At 47.9% G+C, this 20,223-nt stretch overlaps 1 protein-coding gene across 6 annotated transcripts in view; it reads left to right on the top strand.

The window, feature by feature from the left end:
- HIP1 (huntingtin interacting protein 1) overlaps window positions 1–19,145 on the top strand; it is a 146,409-nt gene extending 127,264 nt beyond the window's left edge. For 2 of the 6 annotated variants that reach the window (XM_028507610.2, XM_028507618.2), the window contains exons 19-32: window positions 387–522; window positions 2,065–2,151; window positions 2,340–2,447; window positions 2,535–2,671; window positions 6,700–6,810; window positions 7,798–7,856; window positions 8,271–8,364; window positions 9,839–9,939; window positions 10,194–10,299; window positions 11,060–11,183; window positions 11,642–11,703; window positions 14,065–14,173; window positions 14,913–14,994; window positions 15,357–17,603. In XM_028507610.2, coding sequence (XP_028363411.1) covers window positions 387–522; window positions 2,065–2,151; window positions 2,340–2,447; window positions 2,535–2,671; window positions 6,700–6,810; window positions 7,798–7,856; window positions 8,271–8,364; window positions 9,839–9,939; window positions 10,194–10,299; window positions 11,060–11,183; window positions 11,642–11,703; window positions 14,065–14,173; window positions 14,913–14,965 — 1,287 coding nt within the window. In that variant the 3' untranslated portion in view covers window positions 14,966–14,994; window positions 15,357–17,603. Of the gene's footprint in view, window positions 1–386; window positions 523–2,064; window positions 2,152–2,334; window positions 2,448–2,534; window positions 2,672–6,699; window positions 6,811–7,797; window positions 7,857–8,270; window positions 8,365–9,838; window positions 9,940–10,193; window positions 10,300–11,059; window positions 11,184–11,641; window positions 11,704–14,064; window positions 14,174–14,912 lie in introns of all 6 variants that reach the window. The other 4 variants (XM_036020798.1, XM_036020800.1, XM_036020799.1 and 1 more) reach the window with 3 other exon arrangements.
- The last annotated feature ends 1,078 nt before the right edge of the window (window positions 19,146–20,223 follow it).

The raw sequence follows: 20,223 nt of genomic DNA on the forward strand, positions 1-20,223 counted from the left end.
GACCTCTCACCCATGGCATCAGTGGTGGATTCATGGAAGCCAGGGGGCTCTGAGAGGGATTTAGGGCCTCCTGGTTGATTTTGAAGACATCTGTAGGAATAGCCCCTAATGCCAGTGTGCCCTGAGTCACCCACAGAGCAGATGAGGGAAAGCAGAGCTCTCCTTTTTATAGGAAAAAGGGATGCACTTAACACTCTCTCCCCAAGATTGGAGGATGGGTTGCAGTGGTCCATCCCCATAGCCTCCTGTGCTCAGTGGCTCACACCTCAGACAAAGCAAGAACTTGAGCTAAGATGCCAGGACTCCTGGCTATGTCACAGGCGGATGCTGCTCGAAGCCTGTTACAGGGTCTGTGGCAGACTCTCACCTCCCTGGACCATTTCTAGGAATCCATGTGCCAGCTCGCAAAGGACCAACGGAAAATGCTTCTAGCAGAGTCAAGGAAGGCTGCAGAGCAGGTGATACAAGAGGCCCTGCGGCAGCTCGAGGAGCCCACTCTCATCAGCTGCCCCGGATCTGCAGGTACTCTTCCTGGCTTGCAGGTATCAGATCCTGTTGACATTAAATCTCACGTGACACTGAACTCAGGGGTTCTCAGCCCAGCTGCGTGTCATAATGGCCGGGGGGGTGGGAGGAACTGGGCAGTAGTATTTTCTAAAGCTTCCAGGCGTGATAAGTACTGCTTTAGCCATGGGTTACACTAATCAAATGCCTACTGGGAGCTGAGCCTTGACAACAATTCTAAAGGCCAGTAGGAGGAGGACCAGACAGTCCTATGTCTAAGGAGAGAAATGTGCTCTGCATCAAGGCATGGTCGCTCATGAGCTTCAAGTCAGACAGGGAGGCATCATGAGCATGGAGGGGCAGGAGCAGTAAAAATCCCCACATAGTCATAGGTGTGACCAGGGGCCCACTTGGCAGGCACCGGAGTCCTAAGAGCATGCGAGCAGAGCAGGGCCCAGGTCAGGGAAGCCCTCCAAGTCAGAGGGGAGAGCCTCTGTGCACAGTGGGTGGAGGAGCACCCGGGCCCAGGGGATTTGGGAAATCCCAGTGATGAGCAGATCTCGTCCACAAGCAGAGAAGACGTGTTGGCAAAGGAACGAGAGGCTCCACTGAAGGACGGGCAGATGGGAGGAGACGGCTAACAGTTGATTTTTGTGATGGAATAGAAAGGTCACGATGTGGCGAAGTCTACAGCAAGAACTGTTCTATCTGACTCGACAGGGAGCCCGTCTGTGAGGAAACACAGCAGGACAAATGAAGGAGCACACTGAGGGAATGCCAGGAAATGGGGCCGCTGTGGGCAGATTCTGGGAAGAGATGTGATGAGCTAGCTTTTGAAGGAAGAGAAGAGACATGAGCCAATGGAGAGGAAGAAAAATGGGGAACAGTAATAAAAATAGCTGACTTTGCTTTCTCTGTGCCAAGCACTATTCTAAGCACTTCACATGCCTTGGCGCAGCAAGTCCTCACGAGGCTGCCGGAGGTGTTACTGTTATTTCTGCTTTCAGGTGAGGAAGCAGGCACAGATGGCATGAGGTCCCAGCCAGTAGTGGCAGAGCCGGAGGCCACACCTAGGCCGTGTGACCAGAGAGCCCTTGCTGGAACTCCTGGGCGACACAGCCTCCACAGCCCTGTGCCCAGGGCCACAGCAGTGGGAGTGGCTGTTGTGTGCAGCACAGATTAGCCTAATGGGGAAGCCAAGGCTCTGGGCTCCAGATTAATGAGAGTCTAGGGGCCTTGAGAGACTTACCAGGCAAGTCTGGATTCAATACAGTGGGCAGTAGTGAGAAGTGAGATGCAGCATCTAGGGGGGCAGTGGGGTTGCCCTGGCTCTTGTCTGGAGACCAGGTAGGCTCAGAAGCACAACTTTTGAAGCTATAATAAGAGAATCATGTACCAGTGTAACCAAGGAGCTTCCCTTCCTTCCCCCTCCTCAGGGCAGCTCCCTTAGGGCTGGAGCCACGCACTAAGTAGGCTCCTCCATCAGGTGACTTAACTAACAGGGATGAAGCAAGCTACGACAACTCTGGTTTTGACTTCGTCCTGATTTTCCTATCACAGATCACCTTCTTTCCACGGTCAAGTATGTTTCCAACTGTATTGAGCAACTGGAAAAATGCTGGAGCCAGTACCTGGCCCACCCAGAAGGTAAGAAGGGAAAGGATAGGGTCTGTCCCCAGTGATGGCCGGGCAGGGTCAGAAATGCGTGAATGTGAAACCTGGGTTCCTGTGCATCCAGCAAAGAGCGTGCACAACTGGAAGGGTGGGGAGGGCAGACATGTGAAAGTGATACCCCTCAAACAGGACTAAGAAACTCTCCTCTAAATTCTTGGCAGATATCAGTGGGCTTCTGCACTCGGTCACCCTCCTTGCCCGCTTGACCAGTGACACCATTGTTCACGGTGGCACCACCTGCCTTAGAGCCCCACCAGAGGCTGCCGATGGTGAGTGCCAGGGTGGAGAGGGGGAACATTCCGAAAAGCCAGGGGAGCAGAGGGCATTTAAAAGTCCCTATTGCTTTGCATCACCAGCACTGACCGAGGCCTGTAAGCAGTATGGCAAGGAAACCCTCATCTATCTGGCTTTCCTGGAGGGAGAAGGAACCCTTGAGAGTGTCAACAGCACATCTATGAAGAGCTGCCTCAGCAAGATCATGGCCATTGGCGAGGTATTATCAGTATCATCACTGGACAAAGTCATTGTTGATCTTGCGTGTGAGTGCCTGTGATTTGCCAGGAAGTCAGTGATGTTTTAAGCCAGTTCTTTCTGCACTTTAAACTTGATTCGAGAAAATAAGAGAGCTGAAAAATCTGACTTCCCTGCACGACATCCCAGTTGCATTTAATTCACTGGCTGTTAATTAAGAATTTACTGTGTGGTTGTCATTATGCTAGGCAAGATTAAAGAAGAATTAGAATAGTTTTTCTGTTTTCAAGGGTTTTTATGTGGTTGGGCAGGAGATGCCTAAAACGGATACGGTGATGTATGTATTTATTTATTCATTCCATAAAGATGTAGTGAATATGTCCCATATACTGAGAATTGTGCCGGGTGAAGTTATAAAGGGACAAATGAGACATGGCTCTATTAGGAGGGAAAATAAAGAAAGCAACCATTTCTATACAGTGTGATGAGAAGTAAAATAGAGATCTATTTTAAGAGTACAATACAAAGCATTTAATTAATTCCTAAAGTGCGTGGTGACAAGTTCAAGGAAGGAGGAGATCAGGACCAGAGTTGAGATCCTCATCATCCCTCATTCAAGCTCTTAAAACAGGCTTCTGATCAGTGTCTCTGCCTCTGGCCTCTTTTTCCTCTGCTCTCTTCCAGAAACAGAGATCTGATTATGATTTCTCTTGTTTGATAACAAAAATCATATTATGTAACATTGCATGCAAGGGCCTCCAGAGCTTGGCCCTTAGTCGCCTTTCTGGGCTCCTCTCGTACCCTCCCTTCACCTTGCAGTTGGTGGCCGGCACTGCAGCGTGCCTCCTTACCTGCCTGTTTTCCCCCAGTGAGTCCTCAGAGGTAGAGCCCCTACCTTCTTCATGCTGTATTCCTGGTCCCTGGCATAGTATCTGGCCGGTGGTTAGCACCCCACAAATGTTTAATTAATTGTGCAGGCAGAGAGAGCAAACCAGATACAGAGATGGGTCAGAAGGGGAAGGAAGGTTCGTGCTGGGGAGAAGTGGGCAATGAGGTGGGGAACCTGGAAGGCTTGAGTAAAGGAGGACTGTGGACAGTGGTGAATTGCTAACCTCCCTTTCATAGGGTGACATAATCATGGTGATGGTTTGGTCTTATTAAATTGCTGTGGCAGCCTAGGCAGCATTAGCACAGTCTGCCTTTTGTTGGAGATAAAGCATCTTCCCCAATACAGTGCAGAATTGAGAAATCACTATGTACATGCAAAGTACGCAGGACACCACGAAGGGATACAGATTAAATCAGTGAAAGCAAAGCAGCGTGTGATAAAAAGATCATAAGCAGGTTTCCTTCCTGGCACTAGGGGTTGCCAGATATTTAGAGGCTCTCCCCAGAATAGGACATGAAAAGTGCTGAATAAAATTTGTAAAATTTTTTTAATTGAACCTGAACTGGCTAAAGACAGAGGACACTCAAAGATGGTGGTGTAGGCAGACAGGGCTAGCCTCCTCCCACAACCACGTGAAAATTGCAACTAAAACATAATTGAACAGTCATCACTCAGAACCATCAGAAATCAAGTTGAATAGAAGTCTGACAACCACAGAATTAAATTACATCCATCCAAATGGGTAGGAGGGGCAGAGACGTGGCCTGGACTGGTCCCACACCCACATGTGGTGGGTAAAAATTCAGGAGTGATATCTATCAACAATTGAATATAAAAATCAAATTAAGTAAATAAGAAGAACAGAGACAGAATCGTGGATACAGAGAGCGTGTTAATGGTTGCCAGACAGGAAGGGGGTACTTGGGAATGGATGAAGAGGTGAGGGGGTTAAGAAGTACACACAGTTAGTTCCAGAGTAGCCATGGGGAAGTAAAGTACAGTACAGGGAATGGAGCAGCCAAAGAACTTATATGCATGGCCCATGGACATGAGCAGTGGTGGGGGGTGCTGGGTGGAGGGGGCAGAGGGGGGAAAATTGAGACAACTGTAATAGCAATAAAATAGAATTAAAAAATTAAAACTGATTCTCAAATTCAGAAACCAAAAGAATACCAGAACCAGTGTTTGTCCATCTCTGGTGACCTAGGGTTCGGATTTTAATGGGCCACACATACAGAGGGGAATGAGAAACAAAACCTAACCCTAAGTAGGATTAAAGATTAGAACGGGGAGCCCTCCTCCCCAAAAAGGAAGTCTGAAGTGAATGGGGAAAAAAATCCTGCCCCATAGGGAAGATCTCATCTTAACCTTGACGAGTTAAAACAGCAAACATGGCTGCCTAGAGAATTCTTTTCCACGGATTCAGGTTCAAATCTCATGCTTACCTGTCTGGCCTAAAAATCTCCAAACAGAAAATTAAGCTTAAAGCCTAAGGTTGTTAGGGGCCCCGATACCTGGCAGAGACAGACCCCAGTTGTCTGAAGGAATACACTTGAATTCTAAACCTCAAAGAAGTTTCATAGACAGTCCCAAGGACTGTAAGTTCACAGTAACTGTTTGACATGTTAAAGGACTTTTTAAAAGGTGTTAAAAATGTGACAGGGAATAAGAGTTTCAAACATAACCAGATAGATTAAAAAAAAAAAACCATGGAACTTCTAGAAATGAAATATCTATATAATCATTGAAAGTAATAACTTTAAGATATAGAGAGTCAATAGTGAGTTAAAACAAGACTGAAGAAAGAATTAATAAACCGGATGATAGAACTGAAGGGATTGCATAGCGTATGGCACAGATTTTATAAGTTGGAATGTAAAGGTTACAGATAGAATGTTTGACCCCCAGTAACATATTGTTAAACATGTTAAAGACTTTCCTTCTACAACTTCCTGTTTCCAACATTCTGTATGTTAGAGTTCTCCATGCAGATACATTCATTTTCACTGCTCTGTTGTGCTCCATTGCATGAATATTGCTTAATTTCTATATCTGCGCTCTTGTTGATGGACATTTGGGCTATTTCCAGTTTGGGGCTATCATAGTGAATGTGATCAGTGAATAGTGAATAGTGTGAATAGTGAATAGTGATCAGTGAATGTGTCGCTGATCATGCTTCTCCACACGTCCTGGTACATGAGTGCAAAGTTTCTCTAGAGTTTGTATGTCTAGGAATCAAATGGCTACGGTGTAGGATGACTCTCACAGAATGCTGAGTGAAGAAGCAAGTCATAGAAAATATAAATAGTATGGTTCCTTTTAATAAGGACCAAAACAAATGCAAAAAAAACCCCTAACACTGTATTGTTTAAGGATGCATTCTTATGAAGTTAAGAAAAGGCATTATGAGCATTCTCCTGAGTTCTGTGCTTACCTCGGTGTGAGGAGTCGGGAGGAAGGGGGAGGGAATCAGGCAGGATGCAAAGGAGATTTCAAAGGTACTAATAATGTTTCTTAAGCTATGCCTTAAGTTGGGTAACATGGGTCATTTTCTTACTCTCTAAATCATTTCTATCTATTTTACACACTTGTATTTGTAACACATAATGTTTTAAGACAGCCATGGGCCATTAGACCTGAGTTCCAATCCCTGCTTCGCTGTTTCTTAGCAGAACTGCGTTCAAAGCATTTGATCTCTCTGAGTCCAGGCTTCCCACCTGTGCAGCAGGAGTAGGAACTGCCTCGCCCGATTGCTGTGGGAAGTAACATCAGGGGCAGGCTGTCCACTGGGAAGACATTGTCTACATTTGAAGAGGTTTTTAAAACATCCCAAGCAGCAAACACAGTCAACACGGTGCAACTGTGGGGTTAGGGTCTGAGCAGCGGCAACTGAGCAGCCTTGTGGGGTTAAGCAGGGTTGGCCTCCCGGAACGAGGTGGGCTCTGAGTGAAGGTAGAGGGGGCAGGGCACGCGGCTCCCAAGTTCACATGGTGGAGAGTTCCAGACAAGGCCCATTAGGGATGCCCCTCTGTGGCTTGCAGAAGTAGGTTATGTGGTGGGGATCCTCCTACCTTCTGCCATCGTGTGAGGATTACAGGTCTGCTGTAAGAGAGGAGAGAGGAGGTGAAAGGGTTGTTTCAGCCCTCGCGATCTCTTCACAGGAGCTCCTGCCCAGGGGTCTGGACATCAAGCAGGAGGAGCTAGGAGACCTGGTGGACAAGGAGATGGCTGCTACTTCAGCTGCCATTGAAACTGCTACAGCCAGAATAGAGGTATGGAAGTGTCCAAAGATCTCAAGTGATGCCCTGGCAGCTACCCTTTGGCAACATTTCCTATGGAATGTATGATAGTCGTTCATTAAGGCTTCAGAGGCCCCCTATAAAAATAAACCAGAACCTGAACCCACCAGGATATCTGAGGAATAGGAACTGAGAAAGTCCTCACCAAGAGAGGGTGAGCAGCTTCCTCAAGCCTCGCATATTTGCTGTCAGGCCATCCTACATTCAGGTTCCAGATTGGCTGACCACTTACTAACCGTATTCCTTCCGATGTTACATTAGCCTCGCTAACATTCAGATTTCATTTCGATATGATGTCGATAGTAAAAGCACCTACCTCAGAGGGATGTTTTCAGAGTTAAATGAGATAATGTACATCTCGCCATGGCCAGTGTGGCTCAGCTGGTTGGAATGTTGTCCCATACACCAAACGGTTGTGGGCTCGGTCCATAGTTGGGGCACACATGAGAAGCAACCAATCGATGTTTCTCTCTCTCCCCCCTCTCTTCCCCTCTCTAAAATTAATAAGCATGTCCTCGGGTGAGAATTAAAAAAGAGAGATAGTGCCCACCTCTGTCAGTGCTGGACACTCAGTAAATCAGTGATAATGCTTGTCTCAGGGAAAAGCCGAGTGGGCACCTTTGGAAAGGCCCCATGTTGCTCTTGTGATGAAGGACTCAGGCCACCCACCTTGGTGTAAGTACCTGCCTCCTGGGCCTTGTAGCCGCTACCCCTCCTGATGTGGTGCCATAGCTCAGAGTCCTGTGCACATCAGCCTGGGGGCCAGGATGTCAGGACATGGACAGGGGAACCAGCCTGCTGGAGCTGCCTCCCACTGAGTAGATCAGAAGTCTAGGTGTTTTCCCCAATTCTCGAGAGGATGTGGATGGGCCCATCTAGATCTGGGTATTGGAGTATAGTAGGACACCAGTGGTTCTCAGTACCTGTGACGTGTTAAGAAACCTTGCTTCTTTTTAACAGGAAATGCTCAGCAAATCTCGAGCAGGGGACACGGGAGTCAAATTGGAGGTGAACGAAAGGTCAGTTTGACCAGCATGGTGGCATGTAGGTGGTCAGGATCCGCCTGGCCTGCATTGGATTATACTAATTAGCGTAGAACGTTGGCAGCCACGGGGAAGGTTGAGTCTATGTAATTGTCGGTAACAGTATTAGTGATGGTGATAGTATCGTTGTTGCATTATAGGGGAAAAGAAACCCCCAAGAATCCTCACTTAGCTCTTCCTTATGAAGAAGATCCACAATCAAGTCTCCTTAACTCATCTGCCTTTCCTTTGGGGCTTCACCCGAGAAAAGGCATTCCCTGCCTTATTTCCCATTCCAAGTTTGCCTGTGTTTCGGAAGGAAAAAGAGAACAGCTTTCTTCATTGTTGGTCTCTGCTCTGTATCCCTCACCTTTTTTTTCATCTTTTGTTTGTTTGTTTCTTTGTTTGTAGGATTCTTGGATCTTGTACCAGTCTAATGCAAGCTATTCAGGTCCTGATTGTGGCCTCGAAGGACCTCCAGAGAGAGATCGTGGAAAGCGGCCGGGTAAGCGTGGGTGAGGGCCCACAGACAGGGAGAACAGAACGGACACTAGTTACGGATTCCCAGCTCACTGAGAGGCTAAGTCTGCGTGATATACTTGTCCACACTCAGTGAAATCTGTGTATGCTGCTGTCACACCCTGCGTGTCCATCTGAGGACACAGCTGCCACCCCTTGGGTGTCAGCAGACATCCTGGGAAGAAACTGGGACACTGCCAAGTCGCCAGAGAGCAGCCAGCCCCAGCTTCTGGCTACTGGCTCGTTGACCCAGGCAGACACCACTGGAACCTGCTGTGGAAACCCAGTGTGCATTGCAGGCCTGGGCCCTTGCAGGAGGACCTGAGAGCTTTTGAAGACTAGGCAGATCAGACGAGCGAACCTGGTGGTAACTTTCACAGTGGGCTCTGCTGTGTCTCTGCAGCAGCAGCAGCCAACTCGCAGTGTTCACAGACTGTGCCTCAGTCTCGTGTTGACTTCAGCGCCTTGACTTTCTCCTTTGCTGGCATTATTGCCATCTGGTGTTTTCTCACATCCCTGGCGCAGCTGCACCTCAAGAGACAAAGGTCCAGGAACGGTTTATGGGCCTGAAAACAATCATATAAAGAACAAAGTTCTATCTGCTTTGGTGGTGCTTTTTATCAGTGTAAGAGGTGATGTTTTTGGTCCCCAAAAACAGAAAGAGGGACTGAGCAAGGAGTATCTGCAGATTCTCAGACTATCAGACACTTTTAAAACATAAATACATTTTTAAAAGCCAAGTAGAAATAGTTTTTTAAAATTATTCACTGTATACTCTCTTCTTTTGGCAAATCATGAAGAGCAGATAGACTCTTCTGAGATTGTTACTTATAAGTACATATTTTATGCATATATAAAATATATATATATTATTTTTACAATATATAGCCCTGGCAAGTGTGGCTCAGTGGATTGAGTGCTGGCCTACAAACCAAAGGATTACTGGTTCGATTCCCAGTCAGGGCACATGCCTGGGTTGCAGGCCAGGTCCCTGGTTGGGTGCATGTGAGAGGCAACCAATGGATATTTCTCTCACATATCAATGTTTCTCTCCCTCTCTTTCTCCCTCCCTTCCCTTCTCTCTAAAAATAAATGAATAAAATCTAAAAAAATTATTTAAAAAATATATAAACACACACACAATGTGGAAATATGATAGAAATGCTATGAGTTTGGGAGTCAGAGGAGCCTAGGGTTTACTTCCATTTATTGCCTGAATGACCTTGGGGAAAGTATTCTTGCTTCTCAGAATCTTACTTTTCTCATCTGTAAAATGGGAATAATAATGCTTGCCTCTCAGAGTGACTGTGAAGATACAAATGAGGATATATATACACATACACACTCACACACATGTGTATTTATATACATATACATATATATATGTGTGTGTGTATGTGTACCTGGCACGTAGTAGGCAATCCGTATAAGGTACCTATTATTATCTTTCATTTGCCTAGGGCACAGCATCCCCTAAAGAGTTTTATGCCAAGAATTCTCGATGGACAGAAGGACTCATCTCAGCCTCCAAAGCTGTGGGCTGGGGAGCCACTGTCATGGTGTGAGTGTCTTTCGGTCCCCATGGTCCTTCCCCCACCCCCAGTCCACTGATCCACCCCAGAGAACACTAAGGGAAAAAATATCGCCCCTAGAAATGCACTGATGATAAAGTTTAAGAGGGATCCTGGGTGTCCTGGGGCAGCACAGGGGCAAGGCTGGCAGGGGGGGTGGGCTGGGCTAGAGGTGGAATCATAAGGGGTTGCAGCTCTGACTTCAACAGTGACAAAGTCCGTCTGGTCCTTTCCCGACTGTCAGTGACGCGGCCGATCTGGTGGTACAAGGCAGAGGGAAGTTCGAGGAGCTGATGGTGTGTTCCCATGAAATCGCTGCTAGCACAGCCCAGCTTGTGGCCGCATCCAAGGTAGGACCTGTGTCGGACTCCCTGGGGTACTTACTGTGAGGCTTGGCTAGGTTAGAGATACTTGGACTAGGGAGCACCTCCAGGAACAGATCATTTATCCAGGGCCCAGTGGGTTGGGTCCCAAATTAAAATTCTGACTCTCAAGGGTCCCCTACCACCTCTCCCAAAAGCCTTTCATCTGTCAGCAACAAGCCCTTCTGCCCGGCTCACCATGTACTCTCCTCGTGGCTCTCCTCACTTGGTTACAAGGGGCCTCTGAGCATCCCACCGGTGCCTACCTCTGATGAGCAATCGCAGCATTCCAGGAGCTCTCAGATGAGGACGGAGTCGGAGCGGCTGGGTGCAGGGCTTCCCCAGCCAGCATCGGCCTCTCCTCAAGTGTCTCCAGATTTGAACCATTGCCCAGTTAATCCTAATGCAAAGCTTGTCACCAAAATCCTTCCATGAGTTTGATAGTATCCCAGGGAGTGTTCTTTTATTGTACTTACTTATTTGTATGCCAAATCGGTTTTCACAACGGGAGCGCCTCATCAAAATACCTTATAAAGCTGGAGTCTGAGGCCATCCAGCAAATAAGCCAGGGGTCGTCTTTTAGATTAAACATGCGCCAGAGTTGACCCCACAGGCAGCAGTCTCTGAGCAGTTGACTGGTAGCCGCAGTGGATCCACGTCCGGTTGTCAAGAACCATCAGTCCAGCTCTGACTCAGTCCTTGCCACCGCTCTGTGTCGTGTGAACCTAAGCATGCTTGGTTCTGGCAGGTGAAAGCCGACAAGGACAGCTCCAACCTGGCCCAGCTGCAGCAAGCCTCCCGCGGGGTGAGCCAGGCCACTGCTGCGGTTGTGGCCTCGACCATTTCTGGCAAATCGCAGATTGAGGAAACAGGTAGCCTTTCAGAAGCAATACTGTCCTTAATCCAAGTTAGCTGTTCTTTACATGCTCCATGATCCCAGTTTCCCACAGTTCTGTTTTCAAACTCTTTACTTTTCATCTTTTTGCATAAATACTTAATTTCTCATAAGAAGGGACACTGCACAAGCATGCTGTTTGTATTGTTGCAGTGACACACCTTTAGGCAGATTTTCCATTTATCCATTTCTCTGAATTCAAAGAGACGCATCTGTAGGCCTGGCTGTCTGGTGGGGAGGGTGGAGGGGTGGGAATTCTGACCCCGGTTACCCTGTCACTGCGTCTTTCTTCCTGTCCATCCCTTGCAATGGGCACACACGTGCTAGTAAACGGCAAACCAAGCATTTCAGTAGAGCATTGGCATCGGCCACCTCCCAGGCGGGACTCACCCTGGGGTATTATCTGACAAGAATTTCTCACTTCTGTCCTGGCAGACAACATGGACTTCTCAAGCATGACGCTGACCCAGATCAAACGCCAGGAGATGGACTCCCAGGTACGAACTCCATCTCTCTAAGTCTAGCCAGTTTTATGACTTAGGATATCAACCCCAAGTATTATTCCCAGGGTAGGAAGCCAGTGAGAGAGAGACCTGGGGGGAAATGAACTCAGATGTACCTTTTGGCTCAAGAATAAATAAATGGTGCCGGAAGGGACAGTAGACATGAAGAGAGTGGACTAGTGACAATGAGAATCTTAACTCTTGCCCGCTAGCCTTGGACTTGTGTCCCCAAACCTGACATCCTTCTCCTAGACTTACTAGTCATCAGTCCTGGGGTAAAGTCCAGATTAAAACTATTAAAATCTGTGGATGGGTCCCAAAGGAGGTATCTTAATGGAAAGTCATGTGGCGAAATTTCTGTGTAAACACTGAAAAAACAGCTCAAGCCTGAGTCTGCTCTACCTGCACTCTCTTGTTTAGTGGTCTCAACTAATCCCTCTTGACTTTAAATACCACCTGTGTGCTGATGAACACCAGATTCTTCTCCCCAGCTGAGATCTCCTTGAGCTCTGTACTTGTCCAGCCACTGACATGATATCTCCATTTGCTGCTGAGTAAGCATCCCAAACTTAATATCCAAAACAGGTCTCTTGGTTTCCCTCTTCCCCAAATATGTCCCCTTCCCTGGTTCTACCTCCGAAAATGGCATCACCACCACCCACCTGGGTGCTGAGCCCCAAACCTAGGAGTCATCCTTGGTTCCTCTTTCCCTCACCCTCTACACCCAATGCATGGAAAGTCCTATCAACTCAAAATGTCCAAACGGTAATCTTGATTAACCTCCCCAGTATTTTCCGCCTCCCTAACCTAGTCTAAGCTGCCATTGTCTCCCTCCTGAGCTACTGACAAAGCAACTTAACTTTATAGTATGTGTGTCTGTCTTTCACTATCACCCTGTGGAGGGGCCAGTGGGATGGTGGTGGGAGGGAGAGCGGGGACAGGTATGAGGGACCACGAGTTGACGGACGGTGGAACCAGGTGGAAGGCGCATGATGGGGTTCATCGTACCAGTCTCCGTCTTTTTGTATTTATGTCACATTTCCCATAATAAAAAGTTTAAAAACAAAAAAGGAACATCTAACTGGGCCTACTTATTTCCATTTTTGCCCCTCTACTGTTCGCTCATTCTCTACATAGTTTAAAAACATAAGTGACAGCATGTCACTTCCCCACTTTCAATCTTCCAATGGCTTCTCTTGGTACTTAGAGTAACATCCAAATTTCTAACCCGGCCTGTGTGGGCCTGGGTAGAATGATCCTTACCTGCTTCAGCCTCACAGCCCTCTCCCACTCCCACACGGCAGTCAGCCGCACAGGGTTCTTCCTGTTCTCCCTCCCCTCGAGCCCGTTCCTGCCTGAAAGTCCGCTTCCTCGACTAGAATATTGTTCCCCAGTGATCTGAATAGCTGATCTCTTATGGCCATTTAGGTGTCAGCTCCAAAGCTGTTTCATTTTCTGACCATCCTTAGTATTGATCCCGTCACCTTGTGTCATTTTCTTGATGATCTGACCTTTTCTTGTTTGTTAGTTTGTCTCTTCCCCTTGCAAGGTAAGCAGGGACCTCGTCTGTATATGCATTACTGTCTTCAGCACCTACAGCAAGGCCTGGGCTGCATGATGGGTGCTCAGCAAATATTTCTTGAGTAACAACAAATTAATGAGAAGTGCAGATAGCCAAAAGTAACTCACCTTTAGTGAGACCGTGCCTGTATAATAACAACCCCAAGTTGCACCAACCCCTCAGAGACGCCAGAACCATCATGTTTGGTTCCTGCCTGAACTCCCAGGGAAATGGGCTTGAAGGGTTATGACTAGATAAGCCAAACATTGGGGTTGTTTTTATTTCTTTTTTTTTATTTTAAAGATTTTATTTATCTATTTTTAGAGAGGGGAAGGGTGGGAGAAAGAGAGGGAGAGAAACATCAGTGTGTGGTTGCCTCTCATGAGCCCCCTACCAGGGACCTGGCCTGCAACTCAGGCATGTGCTCTAGACTGAGAATCGAACCAGTGACCCTTTGGTTTGCAGGCCTGTGCTCAATCCACTGAGCCACACCAGCCAGGGCGGGGTTGTTTTTAGATGGTGATTTATCAGAGGAAATTAAGATAAGCCCTAACTCCCTTTCAGGCATTTGGACAATAAGGCATCATTTATTTCTAGTAGAGGGTCCTGGTGAGAGGATAGATGGAACAGAGGGATGAATGAGAGGGCAGAGAAATCAGAGCAGAGACGAGGCTGAGAACTGGGTGAGCTATGGAATAATATGGAAGAAAATGGGAACACGGAGAAAAGGAAATGAGTCAAAATAAGATAGTTCTCAGATTGCTGCTCAAAAGAAAATTCCACTTTCCCCACAGGTGAGGGTTCTGGAACTAGAAAATGAACTGCAGAAGGAGCGTCAAAAACTGGGAGAGCTTCGGAAAAAGCACTACGAGCTAGCTGGCGTGGCGGAGGGCTGGGAAGAAGGTAAGCCTCTCTGAGGACCTGCGCTACCCCACAGTGGAGGGGGGTGCTGTGTGGGGAGGGCTTTCCCCTTGAATGTAGCAGGATGAGGAGCCCTTTGGTCAATGACCTCCTACTTCTCTGTATCACAGGGCATGTTTTCAGTTATAAATAACTATAAGCCCCAAATGGGGGTAAATTGTCAATTGAAAGCTTTTGTTGTCACCTTTCAAGGCCTTAATGATGACCAGTGGAGTGGTCACCCACCACCATTCCCTTCCGGGTTCAGTAAGCCTGGTTTGTGCCCCAGGAGTTTAGTGTCTGGGCAGCCTAGAGTTGAATAGGGAATGAATGAATCGTCATCAGTGAAGATCCAGCAGCCAGGGACAAGTGAATTACAAGGCTCTGACTGTCTAGAGCCGGCGAAGGGCAGCAACAGCCAAAAGATAGGAAGGGTCAGGAGCTAGGAATAGCGTGGAGCGAATCACGTTCGGCCCACCAGCCCAGAGACCCTCTGTTGCTCGGACTCTGAGTGCTGCTTTTCCGCATGTCCATAGTGACCAAGTTGATCACAACCAAGATGACCAATTCTTGTTGGACTTGGCTGGCTCTCGTGTAACCCAGTCCTTTCTGGACATGTTACTTAGGGAGGGGTGGTTATGATTATCATGTTCTTTAGGGCCCCACACGGTGGCGGTTTGGGCTAACTGAATGTGTGCATGCAGGAAGCTATGAAACATGAATGGTTGTTGCTGTTTTTTAGGAACAGAAGCATCTCCACCTGCACTGCAAGAAGCGGTAACCGAAAAAGAATAGAGCCACACTGATGCCCCACACGTCACAGTGTAAATCTCAGTTGGCCCTTTATGTGTGTGTTATTCCCCACCACAGACTGAACCCCTGGAGTCGCAGTGGCGGCCACACCACTCCCATTGTCCAGTGCTCAGGACCTGCATGGCCTTCCAAAGACTCCCTCCACAGTGACGCCCTTTGTGTCGGAACCCGTGATCTGTGCTCTTCCCCCGCCTCCCTGGTGTCCAGAGAGGACGGGAACAGGGCCACCCCCACAGAGAGGACCTCCCTCCCAGTCCTGCCTGCTGTTTTAGCCTTAAACAATCAGTGTCCTTGTCCGAGGGGCTGTGGTGGCTGTGGTTGAGAGCCTGCGGAGGGAAGGTCTTATGAGTTTTCTTTTCTGTTTTCTTCTCAGTCTTTTCAGTTTCATCACTTGCACAAACTTGTGAGCATCAGAGGGCTGGCGGATTCCAAACCAGGACACTACCCTGAGTCTGTGCAGAGTCAGAAGGACAGGAGGAGTGTCCTGGCTGAGAATGCCAAGGCAGTGCTCCCCCTCTTTTTGGCAGTTCCATGGATTCCCACTGCTGCTTATGGTGATTGGCTGGGTTTTGGGTTTTCTTTTTTCCAAGTTTCGCTCACATAGCCAACTCTCCCAAAGGGAACACCTCTGAAGCTCTGAGCTCCCAGGAGCCCCTGACCACAGCAGTTAACAGCAACGGTGCTGCTCAGGCTCTACCTTGGTGCTCCCATCAGCCTCCAGGCTGAGTCTCCTGCTGAGCGTGGGTCAGCCGAGGCCACTCCCCAGGGTCGGGCAGAGCTGCTGAGCCACAGCTTTCCTCCAAAGGCAGAAGTGGAGGGAGTGCCTTTCCTCCCCAAAGCTGGAGCCCAGCTGCCAGCCTCTGCCCACCTTCACAAATGAAAGGGCCACAGAAAGAGGGAAAGGAAGGGTGCACACGGCCCAGGTCTTCAGGAGACGCCTTTCTCGGGAACTCCTCTTGACCAGGCTGGAAAACCTTATCACATGCTTGAATGGAGCTGGTGAGAATAGCCACACCTCTTCCCCCAGAATGAATTTTCCCTGTCACCTCCCTTCAGACCCAGGCAGGGCCCCCAGAAGGCGCTTGTGAGGGGTTTTCAATTCCTTTCTCCAAATGTCTGCCTGCCTTTGGTATCCTCTTGAATCTGAAGAAGCTAGTTCCATGTTCTACCTAATGACAGACCCAGAAGATCAGGCAAACTTGCTCCCAGTAGGAAAGAACCCCGTGCTTGGCTAGGTTCCTTTAATATTTATTACTAACCTCCATTAAGCAGCAGCAGCAGCAGCAGCAGCCTACAAAAAGACGCTTGGAGCAATCAAGATTTCAGGTGTGACTGTAACAAGGCTTGCATTGCTGGCCTGTACATCAGTCTTCAAGAATCGGAAACGAGGCCAAGATGCCATCCCAATCTGTCGCTGGTTTGGATCGTGAAGCAAGCAAGGTTCCTCAGAGTTTCTTGGGCAGGGAAAACATGAAGGGGGACCATGGCTCCGTTCCCTTCCAGCCACGTGTCCCAGGCCCTCACTGCCCTGTGGACGAGATGAGGGCGTGTCAATACCCTCACAGAGACGGGCAGCCCGGCAGCACTCCTCCACCTCCAGATGGACCCAGCATTCAAGTGACCTTTCGATCTTGGACAAACAATGTCTTCCTTATCTGTAGCAACTCATAGGTAGCAGCCAACAAGCACTTCCCAGGACCTGTCCCAAAGGAACATTGTAAATGTGGCTATGTGACAGGTTGTGAGACTCCTGTTTGATCACTGTGAATCAACACGCCCCCCCCCTTCAATATCCCCCCAGACTCCGTCTCTGCATTCTCTAAGTAGGGCACTCAAAAAACTGTCTCCCTGTAGCTCAGATGATGAGACTCAGATGTGTGATCTCCACCATAGGCTAAAGAGGGTTCAGTAGAAACTGCGCGCTCATGTTTAACGCTTCTTTGTGCTCAGCGTTTTCCCATCCGACGCTCAGAAGGAGTGGTGTGTGGCATCCCGGGCCCACTTGTGCCAATTAAGCCAATCAGTATGTTCTCGGTGTGGATCAATATTTCCATAGGTGGTTAGTCCCCATTTTCAGAATCTCAGCCGCTCAAACAGTTGTGCTTCAGGGAAAGTCTAGTATACTGGGCCAGATAAGGACTCTGAAAAATCACTCCCTCTTGAAAAGAAGCCACAGTAATTTTTAAAATCTTCATGGGCTTAGCCAGTAATGAAGCCATGAAGAAAGCACTTGAAGAGGAGCACAGGCTCCATCAGTCTCACGTGAGGCAGTACCTGTCACATCATTACTTCCACCATTGCTCAGGTTCGAAGCTAGCCCATTCTTTAGCCAAAGTCAAATTGCCCTGTCTTGGCTCTTCTAAGAATGAGTGTGGTACACCTTGATGAAAACAGAAATCATATCCTAAGGCTAAAAGTGAATCTCACAGCCTTTTAAATTAGTCACTGAGCATCATCTGTGACTGGAGTCTCATGAGTCAGTGTAAATGGGTCACGAGAGGACAACAGCAAAAGAGTGGCTTAGGATTGACCAGAGGTTGAAAGGCTGCCGCATCTATTTAATTTTGTAATACGGTGCTCTAATACCTCTAGAATAAGGGTGTGTGTGTACATAATAAGGAAAAAGATAGAAAAGACCTGCTTTTGTGGGGTTATTTTATATCTGAACAAGGAGTTTAAATTAGTCTATAATTAAGATTGGTCCCTAGGATTCCCACCTAAATATGAGTCCCCATCCCTGTGGCTGGAATTACAAAACGTCCAGGGCATTCTTTCTTGGAAGTGTTTGAGCTGTCACATCAGACACCAAGTACCATGGGGGTCACAGGTGCCTGTTTTTCAGTCAGGTTGCTATGCTGTGGCCTCACTAAGGAGCAGCTGGTTCTGAGCTTACACCCAGGAAGTGCTCACTTATTGCCAGCTCCGTAGTCTAGAGCAGCAATTTTTCAGCCGGCATGCTGTAAGAATTTTTAAAACAGGCAATACTGACTATTTAGACCTCTTTTCCCTGAGATTGTCATATTGAAAAATGACGGTAGCCAACACAGCAATAGCTGACTGGTGTGAATGCCCTCACTTGAGCCATGAATAGAGTTGTATCTTATTGGTCACATCACATCTTCAGGTTGTGTCTTTAATTCTTGGTACCAGAAATCCTTATAAACAAACAGGTCTAGGCATTGCATCCGATTTTTTAGTCACTTTGGAGCAAAAAAGGGTAGGTAATTGCTTTTTGGGGGGGGGATAAATCAAAATTATACCTATTTTTTGTCAGATGAGCAAAAAAATATATTTTTTGGTGTGCTGCAGAATTTTAGTAGCTTATGTGTGCCATGAGATGAAAAAGGTTGAAAATCGCTGGTCTAGAGGGGTCCTCTGGCTCCACTTAACCTGGTCTTGAATTACTGTCAAGTTCTTGCTACCTTCTGCCACCTTTCCACACCTCTGGAAATCCCTCCTGCCAACAGAAGCCTTTAGTGCTGGCATTGGCCTTCAACCAGATCAGCTTTGCCCTCTCCCTCTGCCATCCTCTGTTCTCCAGAGACCGCACTGCCACAGTATAGAACACCACCACCACCACAGGCCTGCCGGCCCTCAACACCACCGACTGGCCTAGTGAGCTGTCTGCCGCTCAAGTCCATGGTCTCCTGGGTCCAGACCAAATAAGGATCGGCGACCCACAGTGGTGGCCCAGCCTTTCACCCCAGGAGCCAAAGCAACATGAAACAATTGGTTCGATGCCATTGGGTTCGATTCTGAGAGTAGATCATTTCCAGACAGGTCTTTCAGGTGACCCTCAACTACCTCAGGTTTGAAGGCCCTAAATTAAGCTGATTATTCATAGGGCCAAACCGAGGGGGTTCAGGTAAATCTTGGTGATAACACAATTGTCTCTAACTTTTAACTCTTTCACACTTAGATCTGCAGGGATGGGGTTGGGTTTGTTTTTCTTTTCTGTTTTTAACCTTTCCCCCAATTTTCCATTAGAATAGTTCTTATAAATCAATTTCATTTTTCACGGAGTGCCTACCTTCCCAGGGCAGGTAGCCACTGGCTTTTGTTCCCCTCCAACGATACTTTTATTATGGTTTTAAGACCTTTCTTTGTACAAAACATTGCATCTGTGTTTTCAATTTTTCAAATAAATATTTCAACCTGGCAATGGAGAGTAGCAGTGATAACTGACCAAACAAAGTGGTTTTAAAGTCTAGGGCTCATTAAATCCACTGAAACTCTGCATCTCTGGGAATATGTCCCAGACACAACATTTTCTGAAGCATTGGACTCCTGTTGCATGTCCTTTGCTGTTGTAGGGAAACTAGGTTGCGCCATCCTCTGTACCCTCTCCTCCCCCGCCCCTCCTTTCCCTGAGGATGATTAAAGTGCCAGAGTGGAGCGCTCTCTAATTTGTCTGGAAGGCCAGGTCTCTGCATAAACCCTGGGGCCTTAGGTTATGGGTATGCCCTCCTCTGCCTTCCAGATGTCAAAGTAAACTGCTGCCTTAACATTGGATGGGACAGATTTTGCTCAGGGACGGAAGTTGCCAATCGTGAGAAGATGCGGAGCTAGCCAGTCACAGCTACCAGAGGGTTTTTCAGAGGGATCTGACAGACTGGGGCTGGTTGTCCCTGGCAAGACTGTCTGCAACCTTATGCTTTCCAGTATGTTAAACCAAGGGGGCCTATAGGGAAGGAGTGGGTCAGGTGGGTGAGGGCAAGACCTGGGGTTGGTCAGCAGAGAATGATGCAAGTAATTAGAAGCAATGGAGTATATGGAGGTCAAAGAACCCCGGTGAGGGGAGCAGGGAGAAATAGTGTTGAAATCACCCAGTAGAGAAGACCATCTGGTTAAATACAGAAGATGGGGAACATTTGCCTGTGGCTGGGCTTTCCTCACCTTAGCAGAATGCAAAGGTGAGCCCGCTCCATTTGAAGTGTCACTGACAGACTGGGCACTTCTTGGTTATAGCTGTCTTGCAGATCAAGTGTGAATCTAAGAGTCTAGAAAGCCAGGTAGGGGACTGCCTTGAGAGATGGGGCGTCCATGCTTTGAAGTGTCCAGGGCGTGGGTCTGGCCTGGGCCAGCAGTGCCTTTCTCCCCTTCCAGAGGTACTCCAGTGTTCAATGGCCCCCTGTACCTACATATGGCCTTGACCAGTTGCCCCAAAGGCTCTGGTGCTCATGCCTGAGTGGTCTTCCTGGGGTCCTGTGGCTTGCTCTGCAATTCTAGAAAGGTAGCAC

Source organism: Phyllostomus discolor, chromosome 3 (genome assembly GCF_004126475.2).
Source record: "Phyllostomus discolor isolate MPI-MPIP mPhyDis1 chromosome 3, mPhyDis1.pri.v3, whole genome shotgun sequence".
Lineage (NCBI taxonomy): Eukaryota > Metazoa > Chordata > Mammalia > Chiroptera > Phyllostomidae > Phyllostomus > Phyllostomus discolor.